The 21428-nt window shown below is 42.2% G+C and overlaps 1 protein-coding gene across 1 annotated transcript; it reads left to right on the top strand.

Annotated features, from left to right (window-relative positions):
- The first annotated feature begins 1871 nt into the window (after positions 1 to 1871).
- On the top strand, positions 1872 to 4355 carry LOC133141156 (cholesterol 25-hydroxylase-like protein). The gene is made up of 2 exons (XM_061261583.1): positions 1872 to 2448; positions 2715 to 4355. Exons 1-2 carry the CDS (start codon positions 1907 to 1909, stop codon positions 3079 to 3081), a joined length of 909 nt encoding a protein of 302 aa, XP_061117567.1. The 5' UTR covers positions 1872 to 1906; the 3' UTR covers positions 3082 to 4355.
- Positions 4356 to 21428: the final 17073 nt, after the last annotated feature.

Raw genomic sequence — 21428 nt, 5'->3', positions numbered from 1 at the left:
AGTCCCAACTGGTTAGTGTCTGTGTCTTTCGAACGGTGCAAGTGTCATGCGGTGTCATGACAACAACAAAAAGTTGATGACAACTGTTCAACTGAGGCGGTGGGTGTGGCGAGCAAGCAGCTGATTCTGAACTGTCACGTTACGTAAGGTTTTTAACATTGACTGGGGCTCGGGGAGATTAGGCGAACAAGTTATTATTTTTTTTGGCCAGCAAGCATTGATTATGCGGGACACGATCTCAATTTGCGGGACGCGTGAAATGGGGTTCAAACGCTGTACGGTCCTGCGCTACGCGGGACGGTTGGTCACCCTACATCCTCCTCCCCAATGCGATCTACCGCCGTGTTGCTGCTCTGGCTCCTTGTCCATGAACTCTGGCTTTTCCTCCCTACTCCTAACTGACCCCTCCATCTCACTCTCGCCATGTACCATCCTATTGTTGTTTGTTGTTAGTGTGAAATGGAAAGCACATTCCATCTCTTAGTGTGTCTACTGGGACACCCATGCCTGTGTTTCTCTTCCATTGACTAGGCCTGCTTAGAAATAAATAAATGCACAAACAATGCGTTTCAATCAGAATTAAGTGTCACAACCGTCCCCAATCCGGGCAGCCATTACTTAGCCAGTTATATTGGCATGTGGATTTGAAGCTAGCATGAATTTGGAACAAAACATTTGGCTAGAGAAACTGCTTATTACTCCCACAGAGGTTTTCACCTACATTATTGTGACGACATTACCACAAGTCATCCCTTGTGGATCAAATTAAAGGTGTTACAACTGACCCATTGTTTAAACCATCCACAGTCTCCCCTAAATGTGGAACAGAATGATTTGGGTGTTTTTCTCTCGATTAAATCAATGCTATTATTGATTTACAGTATACCGTGTTTAGTTTACAATTTCCACAACGGTCTGATAGTGTCATGGTGGGAGGTAATTCTCACTGGTGCCACTAGTTGGCCGAGGATTATTGTTTCCACCTGTTCCTCGTTTACGCCAGGGGAATTACCTCCCGGGAGAGTATTTAAGACCAGCAGGGACTAGTTTCTGTGCTTTTGTGTTCAACCGTTCGCCCTTGGCACAAAGCCGGTAAAGCGCCCGGTAGACTCTAACCCTATACGAGTCAGGTACGGTGCTGGTGGATAATTCTCTCATTGCTAAAAAGGAGAAATATCTAAAAGGTAAGGAAGACGTACAGCTGCAAGTGTTGTGTGTGCTGGCGCCTTCCTCAAGGGTTTTGTTTTTCTTTTGGACTCGTGTGAGTCGATGGTAGAGGGACGTTGTCCCCGGTGTTGTATTTTGGTTTGCATTTTTGTCCCGAGCTGCGCCTCGAGGTTTTTATTTTCGTGCCTAGCTTTTCTCGCTAGGTTGTATTTTCTTTTGGTTTTCACTCAGTGCCCAGCTATTTGGCACGGTACCAAAGTATTGGATCGCCCTAGTTATTTAAGGGTTGTTTTACGTTCTCTAGCCGTTTTTGAGCTACTTCTCTGTTTACGATTTCTAAGTTTGGTTTGTTTAATTTCCTTTCCTCCCATTGTTCCGGGAGAGATCCTGTTCCTAGCTGGGTATCCTTATTTCGGTTCTCCCTGGGATTTAGTGACTGACACGTTCGCGTGTCGGTTAAAAAAGGTTCTACCTTTGGTCGCCCCTGGCTCTCCGCTTAGCTTCCAACGCTACAGATAGTCTGTTGATCATGAATATTAAAAAAGTAATATAACATATGCCATTACCCCCAAATAAGGGAAAAAGCATAGTAAATCAGTCCGCACAATGGAACGCCCCCTGATTTATTTATTTTTTCATTATGAAAAACTGAAACTTCGGGCTACAAGACAACCGAATAAGCGTGGGTTGGGCGGATACTCAGAGGCAGGGACCGTGAGTTTTAAGTTAGTCCCAACCAATGCGGTTGATCCAGAGACGCAACCTTCCCTTCAAATACTTCAGACTCCCCTTTTTTTTACAGTCATTATCTGCTGTCGTGTATTTCGGTCAAACAACACGAGATATGAACAACACGTGTGTATCACCGTATCAGCCCCATGCGCCCCTGTTGCAGCCGGTCTGGGACTACTTACTTCGCCATGAAGAGTTGCTCTTATCTCCTTACCTTCCCGCAAGCGTCGCTTTCCTTGGTCATGTACTCATGTGCGCACCTTTCCTGCTGATGGACGTTATGGGGAGCCGCTGGACATCAATACATCGTTACAAGATCTCCGGCAGCAGGGAGGAGACTGTCTGTCTGCGTCTTTGGCTGAGCTCTTTCCTAAGGATATTTTGGAAATACGCGGTCTATGTATTTCCAGCGACGGCGGTTCTGCAGCGACTTCGCACTCCGGAGATGCCCACCATGGCACCAACCTGCTGGCAAGTGTTCTGGCAGATATCGTCGTGTTTATTTCTGTTCGACGCTCTGTTCTACTTCTGGCACGACGCAATGCATAGGTAATTCACTTGTCGGGCAATACATGCCATTCCACAATAAAACACACTGTTCAATATTAATGTGTATTTTCAACAGACTCTGGAAAAACTTTTTTCGATTTTGTTACTAACATGGTTCGTCAATAAAACATTCTATGGCATCAGAGTGTTTACCAATTTGATTTAAAATGCTTATTGATGATTGTCGATGGAGTTGATGTCTTTTGTATGTGCCTAAGCCCCCCCCATCATTGTCGCGCTGATCCGTACTGTTGTTTTACCATCAGGGTGCCTTGGCTGTACTTCCAAGTCCACCGGGCACATCACCGGAACACGGCCGTATTCGCGATGATAGCCCAGGACTCAAGCGCGTCGGAGCTGCTGTCACTCCAAACGATCGCTATCTGTTGCGCGGTGCTGGTCGGCTGCCATCCGCTAAGCGAGATCATCTTCCATCTGCTCAACATGTGGATGGCCGTGGAGGACCACTGCGGATACGACCTGCCCTGGGCGCTCCACCGGATCGTGCCCTTCTTCGGAGGGGCTCCGTTCCACCAACTACACCACCGGAGATTCCGTGGAAACTACGCCCCTTACTTCACGCATTGGGACCGGTTGTTCGGCACCTACTTGGAGGAGGAGGAAACGCCGTGAAACATCAGGAATCAATTCAATTTTATTTGTATAGTGTGCTCTCGCAGCAGACTGTCCAGAAGACGCTTTACAGAGTAACAGAAGGGAAAAAAATTGCACGAGATCATAAGACAACTCCCTAGAGTGGAGAAAAGCCCTCAAACAGTCGTGAGAAAAAAGATCCCTAGTGGGAAGAAATATTGACAGGAACCCGACTATAATAGTAATGATTGGTTGCGGCCACGAGATTGCAGACATACAGTAGGGTTGTTTTGCACTTATGAAAATACACAATAAATGATGGTACAGATCGCGCTTATTCATCTTCACACCTCAAACTCAACCAAGTTGGGGTGACACAGTGTATAATTATTATTTCATGTTATGTTGTATAAAAACGGTTTTATAGATTTAAACCATTGTCAGATTAATCTATAAAGCCCAAGTCTTTATCTTTGTTGTATTCTTAGCACTTCAAACTGTATTTCCTTCTCGGGTCCTTCAGCTCACTTGTCCCTGGTTATGGGTATTCACTTTGCATAAGGATTTGAAGGAGTTTTTTTAATTATGCTTTGTTATGCTTTATAATATAAGTTATGTTATGTACGTCGCTCTGGATAAGAGCGTCTGCCAAATGCCAATAATGTAATGTAATGTAATGTTTCTTATGCTACAATTTATTCCGTCCAGGAGGGGGCGCTTAGACGACGTAGAACAATTCCACCTGCAATGGGCAGGGGGACTCAACAGCCGTGCAGATTTATCATGCCTTTGTTCTTGTCTGATCTGTCTACCTTGTGACCAGTGGCCACCCCCAGCCCAGTGTCACACACCTACTAAAGCAGCTGTGTACTCATTCCTGAGCCTCTTCTATGCTGTGCAAGAGCTGTGCACTTGATTTGTGCAGTTGTGATTATTATAGTGTGTGATAAGAGAGTTAGAAACTACATTAGACATCCATTATTCAAAGTGACTCACAGTTGAGTGGACTAGGCAGGGGCCACTCACCCTGGAGCAATGTGGGGTTAAGGGCCTTACTCAAGGGCCCAACAGCTACACTGATCTTATTATGGCTGAATTGGAGCTTGAACCACCAACTTTCTGGGTCACAGCCAAGCAACTTAGCCGCTAGACTACATTTAATGAAACAAAAAATAAATAAATAAACATCCTGTATCACTCATTTACAGAGGCAACCTTAGCGCCTGCCCTTTCTAGTTTTAGAAAACGAAAGTAGCCAATGTTATTAGTTCATGACCTCATTGAAAATGGAGTGTGAGAAGGTTTGTAGATCTGGAGGATCTTTGTCTAGATGAGAAACATTTTCATTTGCCATTTTTCTCTGCTCAAACAGAAAAAACCTACAGTGCTCCAAATGTTGCAGCATATGCTCCTGAAAATAAAATATATATCTGCAGATTGGGATGCATTCGTGTGCTCTTTGGGAAAAAATATTAGTGTTGAGAGGCCCCATGGACTAATGAAAAACATTTGTTTAGTTCCACAAATATAATTGCATGCAAGGTACATAAACGTGAATTATTATGAACTGTTTATGTGTTGCAGGTGGCAAAGCCAAGTCAGAAATCTGTGTGGGACATTCTAACCAGGGGCTCATTCCAATCACTTTTTTTCATTTTTATCTTTTACTTGCTTCTGACAGAAAACAAAAATGAAAAAAGGAGCAAAAATAATGGATTGGAATGAGCCCCTGGTGTAAATGGTGAATTTTGCAGCAAAGGCAGTTTCTGAAATGGAGTGTCCCTCCATTTGTACCACTGATAGTGTTCCCATAAGCACACAATGAAATATTCGAAGGAGAGGATAGAAGGTAAAGAAAAGCAGTGGTTCATAGTTGGCCACAATATCATTGCAGCAAATGTAGTCAGTAAATCTATTGGGAAGTGTAATGTTTTTTTGTACATACATATATATAGCTCCAATGATACATATTTTGAAAAGTTAGTTATATTCTTTATTGAACCCTGTGGGATAATTTGTCCTGCATTTGACCCATCCTAGTTACTTAGGAGCATGGGCAGTGCACTCCAGTTCTGGGGCCAGTACCTCGGTCAGGGGAAACGGCAGGATTGGGGGGAATCCGGAGTACCTGGAGTAAACCCACAAACACGTGGAGCTAGCAAGGAGCGAGGCATTAGAGGGTCCCATGAGCTGGGACTCCAACCCCAAACCTGTTTCTTGTCGGGCAGCAGTGCCAACCATAGCAGTGCCGCCCCACATACACACACACCGCAGGCTTGGCTGCTCTGCAAGGTTGTCGGGAACAGTTGGGGGTTGGGTGCCTTGCTTAGACCCCAGTCTCTTAGCTCATTGCTATCATGGCACATCATCTGCAATGGAAAGCTGGGGTTAAGAATGGGGTGTCGAGGTTTTTTTAATGCAAACGCAGGAGTGAGAAATCCTGCATGGTACGCCTTAACAAACCTGTTTTGTTTTTGTGAGACAACAGGAGTGCTGCCGCAAAACAGCCTTTATTGAGCAATAATTTTGTGGATATTGTCGAATAATGTAGAAATTATGCACTTGACCCAAATTTTGGGCTATTTAATTGCTCTCTTCATGGTATCAACCATCACATCAGGTTGGCATACTACCACATGCATACACATCACCTCGGAAAGGCCTTCCTAACCCTCCTATTATGTTTGGGGTCAATTTGACCCCACTCAGTGTTTTACCTCTCTTAAAAACCAGTTAACCCTTTTTTATATTGATACTGTGTCGTGAGCCACGGACCCCTTGCCGAGCTCAGACCTCACGTTCCCACGAGCAGTACCTCACCATGAGGTGTCTCGGGGACGAAATCAAGTACTCCGAACGTCCTGGAGCCCTGGTAAGTTCTACTGAACTTCCAGCCCAGTCTCGAAGTGAAGGGTGTGATGCAAATCTGGTAATCGTTGTCCTGTATTCAATGTATTCCTCTAAAGAATCTTTATCACCTATGATTATAGTAAGATATACTTTATTATAATCAATCAAAAGAATAGAGTTGTACAGATTACAGTGTACATATCATCTTTTGCAGTTTGCTAATCACATGCAAGTTACATATACCCCTCTTAGCTCTTTCTAAATTACCTTTCCACCACGATGTTTAAAAATCAAGGTACACCCTTCCTATATCCATCCTCTTTGGCCTTAGCCTTATCCTATAGCTCCCCCTTCTTGACGTTTAAAAAGAAACTATTCCTATAATATTATATTTATCTAAATATGATAATTTCTCTACATTTTTCTACTTTATATAGTATCCTAATAAGAAATAAAAGATATATAAAAGTAAACTTATAATATGTTACTTTTCCTACTTCTACAAGTAATATAGATTATAATTACCACTCCAGCTTGGTTATAATTGTTCTGCGTGGCTCTTTCTTCACCTGAGTCCGCACCGCATACGTCACTCCTCTCTCCATATCCATATCCTGGAGTGGCGCGCAGAGGGAGCGCGCCACTCCAGCTTGACTGTCTTGCGTTGCTCTCTCTTCAACAGCTCGTAGATATCTTCTGAAGCCAAATTCTGGGATCCTGCTCTAAGGTCTAAAAACTTATCCCTTATATATCTTTTTTGTATACAAAAGTGTCCCCATTATGTCAAGCGGGAAGACATTTATCTTTTATATAACTTGTTTTTCAATGACCATATTAATTATTTCTGTTTTTCCAATTGTCATTTTCTCATACCTCCAAAGAACTGTCCCCAATATTTTATTTCATGGGCCCCTCTGGTTTGGGAATTTCCCCCATCTTAATATATGAGTGGAAAAACACTAGCCCTTATGTTGTTTTTAATGAACCTATTCATCACTGGTGTCTGTGTCAGTTTCATAATCTCTCCTTGACTTCCTCCAAACTTTGATTTCATGTAAGCCAGACGTTAAAGCCTGCCACCATCCCAACACCCTCTTCAGGTGCCCCTTTTTGTGGCGCCTTAAGGGATCTACAAAGGACATCCAGCTAATAGCTGAGTGTAAATCATCCGCCATTAATCATTAATTTTCTTTCGGTATTGACATCCCTTCCGTTTTCCTTATTTTTGTTTTTCTTTAGCCAGGCATTGTGCCCCTCCCCTGTAGGGTTGGGGTATTCTCAGTCAGAACTTTAACCTTGCTCCTTAAAACCCTAAATCTAAGTCTCCCGACTTCAGACTCCTCTACTGACAAGTATGGCTGCTCATTCTCTGAACCACATATTTTTCTTCTTACGGGCGTTCTTACTACCACCTCGATGGCGTGTGCGAGGGGTTAACAATGCATTCCTTTCTAACCCATCCCCCGTCAATCTCTCATCAGGGGGGCCTAGGGCCGGGTCCTCGACACCCCCTTCAACCCCTCGCACTAAGCCAATCTTAGCCTGTAAGTGCCTCTCAATTAACTCACACAGCTTTAATATCCAGGTATCAAACGGTAGGGAGTACCAAGTACTAACTGGGCTCCCATCTGTCATTCTCCTCATTGTTTTTTATCATCAACCAAGCCCATGAGCACACCTACCAATGGGAAAGTATTCTGCCCTATCTCCTGCACATATGCCTATATGACGTAAGCTGAGGAGAGCACTCACCCCTCCCTTACATTTTTTCTGGTTATCTGTCACAAGAACAATTTATTATTTAATAGTCCTCTGACTATATGCATGAGAATACATATCTGTATATATAAATCCTAGGTTATATTATACTTTTCTTCCATAATCCTTCTATCATATAAATGATAACATGTTCAAAGATAAAATAATTTGTCTACTTTTCTCATCTTGATACATAGAATAACATAAGATAATTATACTGATTCATAAGATAACTAGGAATAACTATGGAAAATATTCTATATAATTTCCCTCTTTTGCGGCTTCTAAGCCACACACATAGCAAGCTTATCCAACATTAATGTGCCTGTTTCGTGCCTCACTCCATCGTTAGCCACCTCATTTTAGACAGTTGCACATCCGCAGTGTGCTAATATAAAAACAAAAAATAAAAGAATAAAACAATGATGCAACCAATAGTCCCAAAAGCCACTCCTTTACAGGAGCCTCGTATCCAAAGTCCTGTCCATTCCTGAGCGTTGTCTTCATGTTGAAGCAGACGCATTCCAGGCATCCCCGCATGCCTCCTCGCAGCGTGAAATGGGCAACGTCTCTCACATCCTCAAAGCAGATGATGCACAGACTCCTTGGGATCTTTCCTCCTTCAGGTTCAGGGATACAGCGTGTAATCTGGAAACTGTACTTTCCATCGAGGAAGGCTTGTTGTTCCAGGAAAGCCTTTCTGTACACATCACCTCCTGTCCTTGGTTGGTACTTCTCCTTCAGGGGTATACCCCAAACTGTCTTTAAAAATAAAATAATATATAGATAATACAAACCCCTTCCCCACATAGTTCTCCCCGTTCGAGTGTTTTTACAGCTGTCGAGAGGGTACTTTTTTTCTCTTGATTATATATTTAGTTTGTTGTTTCCCTTCAAGGTCTTCGTAGATATACGGAAATATATTCCTGCGTATTGTCACAATATCTTGTTTTTCCTCATTATAAGGATAGAATTTAATAATGCTGATACATGTTATGGGTGCGAATAATCCCTCTGCCAATGGGTAATTTGGAATGTCTGTATATACAGTCATTGTATTCTCTAAAATTTCAAATTTTCCTCTGTGATTGTCTAGGTTGATAATATTGATGCATTCATTCTTGTTCAAGATAAAGCATGGGGTGCAGAGACTACCGTATAGGCCCCTGGCCCCCCTCCTAAACCTCACGGTTTTCTCACAGTTCAGACAGGAATCTAGTGGGGGGTATTTGAGGTTGCAGGTGTTAAATAACCTTTTCTTATCTCCAAAAGCAAACAAAGTATTCACTATATGATTACGATACCCTCCTAATTCTATGGGATTTCTGGGTGTATCTGTTTCATTTGCGAACCCCTCTTTTAGGGCTGTCACTGGGAATTGTGATTCACTGGCTTCCACTTGTTCTTTTTCCACAATCCATTTCCCGGTTTTATTCTGTAAGAGATCAAATACAATTTTTCTTTATTTTATATTATTTTTCCATCCTACCTCTACTAAAATATATACGTTTTTCCATGCGCTTTTGATTATCTATATTCCCTAGGAACTTAATTCTTTTATATATTTACACGGTTTCGATTAGGCCCGGTGAATAATTTAGGGGTTTATTATTATTATTATTACTTTTTTTATGGATATACACTACAAGATTTCTCTTTTTCTTGTGAGAATGGTTATTTATTAACCAGCAGGATTTTCCCAATCAATCTTAAACGTTCAAAGGATCAAGTTACATCTCTGTTGGATGCGTAGATTTATGTATACGGTTTGCTGGTTTGGTGCAGAAGGCCATGCAACTATTCTTACACGGGACATCTCTCTTTGGAGTTTAATTTTGAATTTGTAACTTCAGTGTGCGGATTCCTGTGAATCCCCTTCTTTGTTTGGAGGCCCTAGGCCTCAGGTGTCAGTTTTGATTTCTAAGTACACAAGATATATAAATCATTCTCTGGGCTCCTGCCCCTACATTTTGGATTCACAAGTATTTGCATTTCCATGGACATACAACTGAGGACTGTTATTATTTGTGACCCATCGAACACAAGCATGATCAGGTATAGCATTTATATTATTTCTTAATACCTGCCTATTAAAAAAATTAGAATTTAGATATCCCATAGCCAATGCATGTTGTATTAATACTAGCCACTTAGTAAATTTGTAATTCCATATTTGTATTCATAAGGTGCCTGTTATTGACAAAAAATCAAATCTCATTCAGCATTCAAATTACATTTGTTATCTTTGTCTGAAATCTTGTCCTGAAATCCGCATTCCAAATAAAACCATATTTTGATTTTAGAATTCAATTAACAATTTTTACTCCTAATGAGTTTAATTACTGTTACTATGTTACCAAGATTCAAATCAAGAGCTCGGAGGAGGGAACTCACCATGGATAGAGCTAACGGTATTGCTTCACCGTTATCCCGCACTCCCAGATTTCCTTCCCCTGATACATTCCCGATTAGGCTCATGGTTTCATAGGAACTGTTCCAAGTTGCCATTATTCCAATATGCTTGCCTCAGTTGTTTTTCTGCTGTGACCTGTGTCTCTGACTGTTCCAGGCTTTATACCTTATCTGTTTGTGTTTTGGGTATCCATTTTGGTTTTTGAGGTCAGTATCCTTTACCCCTCTATCTTTTCCTTATGTCTATCTTAGGCCTCCCTTAACAGTTAGTGATTTCTTGCCGGGGTCGTCGGGTCAAGATTTCAGCAAAAGTACGCTGATGCTCATGCTCTTGTTTTTGAGACTCGAGCTTGTGATATGCATACTGTTGTCCATGACGCCTGCACCTTAAGCATACAAAAATGACATATATTATTCCTATGATTAATATTCCAACTCCTATAACCCATACCCAGGGCCCAAACAGGGATTTAATAGTGTCCCATCCCCAGGACATGATATTAGAGGTGGTTTCTTTAAACATATTTACTCCATTATTCACTCCTTGTTTAACTCCTGTCCAGATTGCTCTGATCACATTAGAGACCCCTCCTCTCCCTATAAAAATACGTTTACCTGTATTGCTATAAAGAGTTAAGTTTCTCATCCACTTATATCCTTCGTATACATGTCCTGCATTAATCATCTCCTTCCAAGCTTTCCATACCAGACGCAAGTCGTCTCGAAGGTCACAAGCTGGTTGTTGCCATATTAACTCTTTTCCTCTCTTACAGGTGTTATCTGGGGTTATGACCCCCATATTTTTAAGTAGGGCCCCAGAAGTCTGATTTACTATATACAACCTTTTCCCAAATTTGTCATTAAAATATATTAGTTGAGGCTTAGCTCCATGTTCTTGCTTCCCTGTGTAATTAGTTCTGAGCGGTGGCACGAAGTGGTCAGGGACATAATTTTTAAAATAGTCCTGGTTTTGTGCATTATTCCCTATATCTCCAACATAGGCCTCCCACCAACCACTCATTAACGTATAATGAATCCATTCTTCCTTGTAATCTGTTTTAGGATCTTTTCCTTTCATAACTTTGTTCCAGTACCAACTTATCCAATTCCTAAGTTGTTCTTCTACGGGCCTATATCTGAAGGTTACGTATTCATCATCTTCCCAGGTGCATGCCATTGTCATTACACCCTTTTTAATGTCGTTTTTGGAGATTGATTTTTCCCTTATATCTTTTTCGTCTTCTATATATACTGATATTGCATACTGTCTCATTTCTTCTATCATCTCCCTTTCTTTCTGAAGTATCTTCTCTACTATTTCTCGAGAAGGTATTACTGTCTTAATCAATAACGATGGCATTGCTTGGATTGTATCAGCTGCCCAAATGCCCTTTCGAAATTTATCTTGACTCCAATAGGCTAATGTACACAGTAAAGTTCTATTCTGATATACATATGTATTTGTCCACCCTAGTTCCTTTTGCATCTTTATTGATTTATCTATTTTGGGATATTGTTGCGGGTCCCCTATATATAGACTAGTGAGTAGTGGTGTTGTGGGTCCCCATATTATTCCTCGTTGTTCTAATTGTGACCATCGAAGTCCAGTGTAACTCGGTAACCCTTTCCTTATAAGCAAGGGGTATCTAAGCTCACATCTCCTTGCCTTTTGAGTATTTTTTGTCGGGACCTCCCGCTTTACTTTATGCCCCAATGAGCTTGGATAATATCGAGTTTGCCTGCCTCTTGAACATTTCTGTTTCCCGTCTGTGTTGATACAGCTGACATCGCATTCTATCATACTGGATTTCCGACCTCCTTGAGTCAAATAGTGACAGCATGTTTCGTTTTTCATTTCCTGACTGCAATTTTCAGTACTATTTTCACTTCCTGGTGATGTCATGTTGTATTCACACCAGATCACATTTATTTCCTTAGTAACGCATGTGTATTGGTAAGGGACTCTATATTTCATTATATAATTTCCTAATCCTATTCCTACTACAAAAATTATTAACCCTAGTATTGCTAACCATTTCTTTTCCCGATTTTGTCCCTTCTTCAAAGACTCACTGCGCAGGATTTGTTGATTTTTCTTTTGATTTCGGATTTTCATGTACTCTGTCAGCATTTCCTGATCGGAAACACCCGCTGAAGCACGACATTCTCGGCCTCCTTGTGCGTCGTTGCTGACGTCCTTGTACTCTGGCTCGGGGTCTGGAACTACAGGTTCAGCTGCTTTTCCGTCAGCGTCTGTAGACAGGGGTTCCACTGAGTGCCTAGCTGAAACAGAGTATACACCTTCGCCAACCCCAACTCTGGTGGTGACTGTTATGGTTAGTGTGTAAAGAGGCCCTGTGGCCTCGTCGTTCTCATCAGAATGGTTGCGGCGAGGGTTTATCCGCCCTGTGGCTCCCCTCCGAGATTCCTCAACCACAATTGTTTCTCTCACTTGCCCTTTATCATCAATTAGGCCTTCTGCGCACACAATTAATTGTCTTCTCACCCCTTTTAATATCCCTTCTACAGGGAAAGCATGTAACCTGAAGTATGCCACTTGCCCTACTTTTTGTGCTCTAGCTTTGAACTTTCTCATTAATAAATCTGTATCACTGCTGTACCATGCTCTGGTTTTATGATCCCCAAAAGGTATGTCTAGTACTTCAGCATCTTCTGGTGGGTACAGACAATTTTTAACTTCCTCTTTATAATCTGTTAATCTCCATACTACTCTTCCTTCTCTATTTATGGCTTTTCGCCTAAACCTCATAGGTCTGGTATCTGTCTCTCCCCTTCGGTTAACCATCAGCAGCCAGGTGGGCCCATAGTTGTATGTCTGTTCAATAACATTTCTTAGTTGGTCGTCTCTTTGTCTACCCATAATGGGCTGGGCGTATGTTGACTTTTCCTGACCTTTGGAGGTCTCGTTTTTATCATAGGGGATTAATGAATGAGTGAGGCCCGCTGCTACAGCTGATCCCTCGAAAGTGAGTTCTCTGCACTCATTACATGTCACAAGTTCCCCTTCTGCTGTTTCAAGGCAGTAACATTTTTTCCTAGGCTGCCCCCCCTTCTCAGGCCCCTCTATTTCTCTGGCCATGAGAAAAGTGGTATTTGTCGCAATGCTAATTCTGCACTGTCCACAGACCACTAATCTGTGCATCATTACTACTGGAGAATGCCCTGTCTGGGTTGTCATTCCCCATAGGGCGTCCCCTGGTAACCCCTCTATTTTTGGGGGTGCTCTTGCCCCACCAGGTCCCTGATATCCTGGCCTTAATTCATTACATGAACACATGATGCAACAGCCTGGTCCTTTAATTTCTTCCAGCACTGGACAAGGTTTTATTAATTTCTGGCCCCCATGTTGTGCCAGGTCATGACCTTTTCTAGCTGTTAAAACTCTAAATGTTCCCTCTGTCTGTCTGACCACCTTGACCCAGACTTTAGGGAACAAGCTTTTAGGCAGTAAATATTTCTGTGATCCTATCTCCATTATATTTTCTTACACTGTGCTACTGAGGTTATTCCTCCCTTTTTCAATTCTACCGTGTTTTTATCTAACACTTTCTCTACCCTATCCAAACCTCACCTTTACAGGGACACCTGGTTGTGGGCCTTGATTTCTAGTTCTGACTTGATCTCCTACCTGTAAGGGGCACAGAGGAGCGGTATTTACTACTGGTCTCCCTGTTTCTCTGGTTTCATATTCCCTTTGGAACATTTTATAAAAGGCCGTGCCCCCCCCCCGTAGTGTCATAGTCATTTATCTGCTCATGTAATTTTATGAGGTTCTGATCCCAATCCTTGCTATTACAAGTTTTAGCTATTAATCTCTTCACTGTTTGTATCTTCCTCTCTACTATCCCATTTTCTTGGGGATGATAGGGTGGGGAAAATATTCTTTCTATATTGTTTTTGATACACCATTTATTGATAAGGGTATTCTTGAAATGTGCTCCATTGTCTGATCTAATTTCTTTAGGTTTTCCTATTGCCATTACTGTGCTTTCTAGCTTGGCTAGAATCTGTCTCCCCGTACCTTGCCGCAGAGGATGGACCAGGGTGTACCCAGTGCACGAATCAACTATTATCAGCAAGTATCGGTGCCCCCCTGTGGATCGTACTACAGGACCGGCCACGTCCATGCAAATACTTCCCCAGGGTACTCCCGACCTTATAGTTAATCCAGCACTCCACAGGCCGTGTGGTGTATTAATCATCTGGCATTGTGAGCAGTTCTTAACTATTCCCTTCACTACCTCTTTCAGCTTGGGTATATGTAACCTATTCAAGTTCTTAATTACATTAAAAGAGAAATGTCCATTCTCTTTATGTATTTTCCGAACCAATACCTCTCCCTCTGTCGGAGGCGCGACTTGTTTAGTCCCTAGTAGTCCCTACTATGGGCTATTCTTATTAGGTAATATACTTCTATATGTGGGTCTGGCATATCACTGACAGCCATTTTCCCACCTATTTATAAATTGATATGTATACTATTACTTTATTAGAATTTACTGTCCTATACAGTTTTCTAATATTGTAACTTATTCTAAATTACTTCGATTCCTTTTGAGTTCGAGTATTTACGGTTTCACTACTGGCACCTTTCTCTTCAGTGCCAGTAATCAACTCGAGACCCTCGAGTAGGAATCCACTCGGACAATGCCTCAATAGGCCGTGAGCAATTCTCTGCTGCTCGTGCCCCACGTTGGGCGCCAAAATTGTCGTGAGCCACGGACCCCTTGCCGAGCTCAGACCTCACGTTCCCACGAGCAGTACCTCACCATGAGGTGTCTCGGGGACGAAATCAAGTACTCCGAACGTCCTGGAGCCCTGGTAAGTTCTACTGAACTTCCAGCCCAGTCTCGAAGTGAAGGGTGTGATGCAAATCTGGTAATCGATGTCCTGTATTCAATGTATTCCTCTAAAGAATCTTTATCACATATGATTATAGTAAGATATACTTTATTATAATCAATCAAAAGAATAGAGTTGTACAGATTACAGTGTACATATCATCTTTTGCAGTTTGCTAATCACATGCAAGTTACATATACCCCTCTTAGCTCTTTCTAAATTACCTTTCCACCACGATGTTTAAAAATCAAGGTACACCCTTCCTATATCCATCCTCTTTGGCCTTAGCCTTATCCTATAGCTCCCCCTTCTTGACGTTTAAAAAGAAACTATTCCTATAATATTATATTTATCTAAATATGATAATTTCTCTACATTTTTCTACTTTATATAGTATCCTAATAAGAAATAAAAGATATATAAAAGTAAACTTATAATATGTTACTTTTCCTACTTCTACAAGTAATATAGATTATAATTACCACTCCAGCTTGGTTATAATTGTTCTGCGTGGCTCTTTCTTCACCTGAGTCCGCACCGCAACAGCTCGTAGATATCTTCTGAAGCCAAATTCTGGGATCCTGCTCTAAGGTCTAAAAACTTATCCCTTATATATCTTTTTTGTATACAAAAGTGTCCCCATTATGTCAAGCGGGAAGACATTTATCTTTTATATAACTTGTTTTTCAATGACCATATTAATTATTTCTGTTTTTCCAATTGTCATTTTCTCATACCTCCAAAGAACTGTCCCCAATATTTTATTTCATGGGCCCCTCTGGTTTGGGAATTTCCCCCATCTTAATATATGAGTGGAAAAACACTAGCCCTTATGTTGTTTTTAATGAACCTATTCATCACTGGTGTCTGTGTCAGTTTCATAATCTCTCCTTGACTTCCTCCAAACTTTGATTTCATGTAAGCCAGACGTTAAAGCCTGCCACCATCCCAACACCCTCTTCAGGTGCCCCTTTTTGTGGCGCCTTAAGGGATCTACAAAGGACATCCAGCTAATAGCTGAGTGTAAATCATCCGCCATTAATCATTAATTTTCTTTCGGTATTGACATCCCTTCCGTTTTCCTTATTTTTGTTTTTCTTTAGCCAGGCATTGTGCCCCTCCCCTGTAGGGTTGGGGTATTCTCAGTCAGAACTTTAACCTTGCTCCTTAAAACCCTAAATCTAAGTCTCCCGACTTCAGACTCCTCTACTGACAAGTACGGCTGCTCATTCTCTGAACCACATATTTTTGTCTTACGGGCGTTCTTACTACCACCTCGATGGCGTGTGCGAGGGGTTAACAATGCATTCCTTTCTAACCCATCCCCCGTCAATCTCTCATCAGGGGGGCCTAGGGCCGGGTCCTCGACAACTGTATGATTTTCTAATTTTGTGGGATTCAACAGTAAAAATGCAATAAACATGATGCTATGTGAAGTCCTGTACCAACTTGGCATACAAATGTGTTGTGCAGTATTATTTTGACCCTCTGTAACTGTAGGAAATATCCAACATTTTTTTTTTTTCTCTAAGATTTCTTTGTGAATGATTCTGGTGGCACTGTCCCATACAGGTGCCCAACTTTCACTTACTGTTCCTTAGGCTCTAAAATGAGATGTTCAAAAGTAATCAAATGCAAATGTCTCAGGTCTCCAGAATGGTGCTACCTAAAGAAAAGTATGGCTTGAGAAATTCATTACATCACATTACATTATTGGCATTTGGCAGACGCTCTTATCCAGAGCGACGTACAACAAAGTGCATACCCATAACCTGGGATAAGTGCGCTGAAAGACCCTAGAGGGAAGTACAATTTCAATTGCTACCTGTACAACAAAGATAAGTACCAGGGCCTATTATTATTCTTTTTTTTAAACAACAAATAAACAAACAAACAACAACGCAAAAGTGACCAAACTTAACTATCCAAATACTGCTTACCTAGCCAACTAAAAATACCGAAACACAACGTAAATCACAAAGACAACAATTAAGGTTCACAGGGAGGTAGGGAGGGATGGGGAGAGGTGCTGCTTGAAGAGGTGCGTTTGCACACAGGTTCAGTTTGCGCTTGAAGGTGGGGAGAGATTCTATAGTTCTGACCTCAACGGGGAGTTCGTTCCACCACCGTGGAGCCAGAACAGATAGTAGTCGTGAGCGTGAGGTAGAGGTTCGGAGAGGGGGAGGTGCCAAGCGGCCTGTGGAGGCTGAACGAAGAGGTCTGGCAGGGGTGTAGGGTCCGATGATTTTTTGTAGGTAAGCTGGGGAAGACCCCTTAACTGCTTGGAAGGCTAGCACCAATGTTTTGAATTTGATGCGAGCCATGACAGGCAGCCAGTGGAGGGAAGTAAGCAGGGGGGTGACGTGAGTATTTGGGAAGGTTGAAGATCAGACGAGCTGCTGCATTCTGGATCAGTTGGAGGGGTCTGATGGCGGACGCTGGGAGGCCAGCCAAGAGGGAATTGCAGTAGTCCAGGTGGGACAGAACCATCGCTTGGACCAGGAGCTGGGTCGAGTAGGGGGTGAGAAAGGGGCGGATTCTCTGTGTGTTGTATAGGAAGAACCTGCAAGACCGGGTCACCGCCGCAATGTTCTCGGAAAGGGACAGTCTGCTGTCCATCACCACGCTGAGGTTCCTTGCACTGGGTGATGGCGTGAGTGTGGTATCCCCGAGGGAAATGGAGAGATCCAGATGGGGAGGGGTAATGGCAGGGATGAATATCATTTCAGTCTTACCTGGGTTGAGCTTTAGATGGTGGTTGTCCATCCAGCTCTGGATGTCACTCAGGCAAGCAGAGATACGGGCAGAAACCTGTGTATCAGATGGTGGGAATGAGATGAAGAGTTGGGTATCATCCGCATAGCAGTAGTAGGATAGCCCATGTGCAGTGATCACAGGGCTCTCTCGTCTACAGGGCCAAGGGAACGAGTTTATCACGAGTTCATCACGATTCCTATACTAGTTGAAGATATAGAAACCTGAAGTGTAGATGACATTTTGTATATGACATCACATGTGACAACTAAAGAAACAGTATTATCAGGGGCACACACAAAAAACAGGTTATTTCATTAATTTATTAATATATCAAGTACCATATCTGAGCCAACATTTGTACAGCTTTTAGTGGTTACATTTGGTCTATTACAAACAACCAAAAGTACATCCCGTTCATATTTGTATGACACTATAATAACAATCAATGTCCACACAACTATTACATAACGTCACCTAACAGGATATTCAAATTGCGGAGAGTCTTTTACCCACAGACCAAATAAATTAGCAAAAATTTCAAAAAGACTACTTCGATGTTGTCATTATGGGGTGTTGTGTGTAGAATTTTGAGGAAAAATTCAATTTTGGAATAAGGCTGTAACATAACAAAATGTGGGAAGAGTGAAGTGCTGTGAATACTTTCTGGATGCACTGTATGGATAAATTAATGAAATAACCAGTTTTTTTGTGTGTACCCCAGATAATACTGTTTCTTCAGTTGTCACATGTGATGTCATATACAAAATGTCATCTACACTTCAGGTTTCTATATCTTCAACTAGCATAGGAATCTTAAGTGAAAGTTGGGCACCTGTATGGGACAGTGCCACCAGAATCACCAAATCTTAGAAAAAGAGAAATTTTTTTGGATATTTCCTGCAGTTACAGAGGGTCAAAATAATACTGCACAACACATTCGTATGCCAAGTTGGTACAGGACTTCGCAAAGCATAATGTTTATTGCATTTTTACTGTCGAATCCCAACAAATTAGAAAATGAGAAATCATACAGTATCAATATAAAAAAGGGTTAACTGGTTTTTAAGAGAGGTAAAACAATGAGTGGGGTCTTTCTGAGGAGATGTGTATGCATGTGGTCGGATGAAATGAGTTGAGTAATGTGATTGGTTGATCATGGAATGCTGCACGGGGAAGGCCTGACTATTGGTATGAGAACGGCGCATAGGGAAGGTCTGACTATCAGTATAATTATGGCGCATGGGGAAGGTCTGACTATCGGTATAAGAACGGCACATGGGGAAGGTCTGACTATCGGTATAAGAACATGACGCCTGGCATTCTCGCCAAAGAGTTCAATCTTTGTCTCTGTCAGACCAGAGAATTTTGTTTCTCATGGTCTGTGCGTCCTTCAGGTGCCTTTTGGCAAACTCCAGGCGGGCTGCCATGTGCCTTTTACTAAGGAGTGACTTCCGTCTGGCCATTCTACCATACAGGCCTGATTGGTGGATTGCTGCAGAGATGGTTGTCCTTCTGGATGGTTCTCCTCTCTCCCCAGAGGAACGCTGGAGCTCTGACAGAGTGACCATCGGGTTCTTGGTCACCTCCCTGACTAAGGCCCTTCTCCCCGATTGCTCAGTTTAGACGGGCGGCCAGCTCTAGGAAGAGTCCTGGTGGTTCCGAACTTCTTCCTTTTATGGATGATGGAGGCCACTGTGCTCATTGGGACCTTCAAAGCAGCATACATTTTTCTATACCCTTCCCCAGATTTGTGCCTCGAGACAATCCTGTCTCGGAGGTCTACAATCTTTTTAATAAATTTGCAAAAATCTCAAAAAAACTTTTTTCACGTTGTCATTATGGGGTATTGTGTGTAGAATTTGAAGGAAAAAAAAGAATTTAATCAATTTTGGAATAAGGCTGTAACATAACAAAATGTGGAAAAAGTGAAGCGCTGTGAATACTTTCCGGATGCACTGTATATCAATGAAGTAGCACATCTGAGCCAATATTTCTACAGCTTTTAATGCCAACGTCTATTACAAACAACCAAAATACATCCCGTTCTTATTTGTATGACACTGAAATAACAATCAATGTCCACATAACTACTACATAACATCACCTAACAGGACATTCAAAATGACTAATTGTCTTGCTTTGATATCGAGCGTAACAATCATACTCAAATGTTTTTAAAATGGTGCAGCCCTTTGCTCATGCAAACACAGCTGCTTCTGTGATCTATGTCTGATGAAAACTGACATGGTTGTTCCCACATCTTTTATTTTAATGCTGCAAATTTTGCAAGCTGCAATCATTTTGTTTGGCTTAATGAGCCTTAATTCTCTAAATGCAAAGGTCAGAAGATGCAGAACATTAATATTAGCTATGCTGCAGGAAATGCACTGTAGGGTGTAGCTATAGTTGCAACTAAAAGCCCACAGTCTTATGCCGACAGTCTTATACCCAGACTGCGCACGGTCCTATACCCACAGACCTTCCCCATGCGCCATAATTATACCGATAGTCAGACCTTCCCCATTTGCTGTTCTTATACCGATAGTCGGACCTTCCCCATGCACCGTTCTTATACCGATAGTCAGACCTTCCCCATGCACCATTCTTATACCGATAGTCAGACCTTCCCCATTTGCTGTTCTCATACCGATAGTCAGACCTTCCCCATGCGCCATAATTATACCGATAGTCAGACCTTCCCCATTTACTGTTCTTATACTGATAGTCAGACCTTCCCCATGCGCCGTTCTTATACCAATAGTCAGACATTCCCCATTTGCTGTTCTCATACCGATAGTCAGACCTTCCCCATGCGCCATAATTATACTGATAGTCAGACCTTCCCCATGCACCATTTTTATACCGATAGTCAGACCTTCCCCATCCGCTATTCTTATACCAATAGTCAGACCTTCCCCATGCGCCATTCTTATACCAATAGTCAGACCTTCCCCATGCGCCGTTCTTATACCAATAGTCAGACCTTCCCCATTTGCTGTTCTCATACCGATAGTCAGACCTTCCCCATGCGCCATAATTATACCGATAGTCAGACCTTCCCCATTTACTGTTCTTATACTGATAGTCAGACCTTCCCCATGCGCCGTTCTTATACCAATAGTCAGACCTTCCCCATTTGCTGTTCTCATACCGATAGTCAGACCTTCCCCATGCGCCATAATTATACCGATAGTCAGACCTTCCCCATTTACTGTTCTTATACTGATAGTCAGACCTTCCCGATGCGCCGTTCTTATACCGATAGTCAGACCTTCCCCATGCGCCATAATTATACCGATAGTCAGACCTTCCCCATTTACTGTTCTTATACTGATAGTCAGACCTTCCCCATGCGCCGTTCTTATACCAATAGTCAGACCTTCCCCATTTGCTGTTCTCATACCGATAGTCAGACCTTCCCCATGCGCCATAATTATACTGATAGTCAGACATTCCCCATGCACCATTTTTATACCGATAGTCAGACCTTCCCCATCCGTCATTCTTATACCAATAGTCAGACCTTCCCCATGCGCCGTTCTTATACCGATAGTCAGACCTTCCCCATGCTCCGTTCTTATACCAATAGTCAGACCTTCCCCATGCGCCGTTCTTATACCAATAGTCAGACCTTCCCCATTTGCTGTTCTCATACCGAGAGTCAGACCTTCCCCATGCGCCATAATTATACCGATAGTCAGACCTTCCCCATTTACTGTTCTTATACTGATAGTCAGACCTTCCCC

Source organism: Conger conger, chromosome 11 (genome assembly GCF_963514075.1).
Source record: "Conger conger chromosome 11, fConCon1.1, whole genome shotgun sequence".
Classification (NCBI taxonomy): domain Eukaryota; kingdom Metazoa; phylum Chordata; class Actinopteri; order Anguilliformes; family Congridae; genus Conger; species Conger conger.
This window is presented reverse-complemented; position numbering and strand designations above follow the sequence as displayed.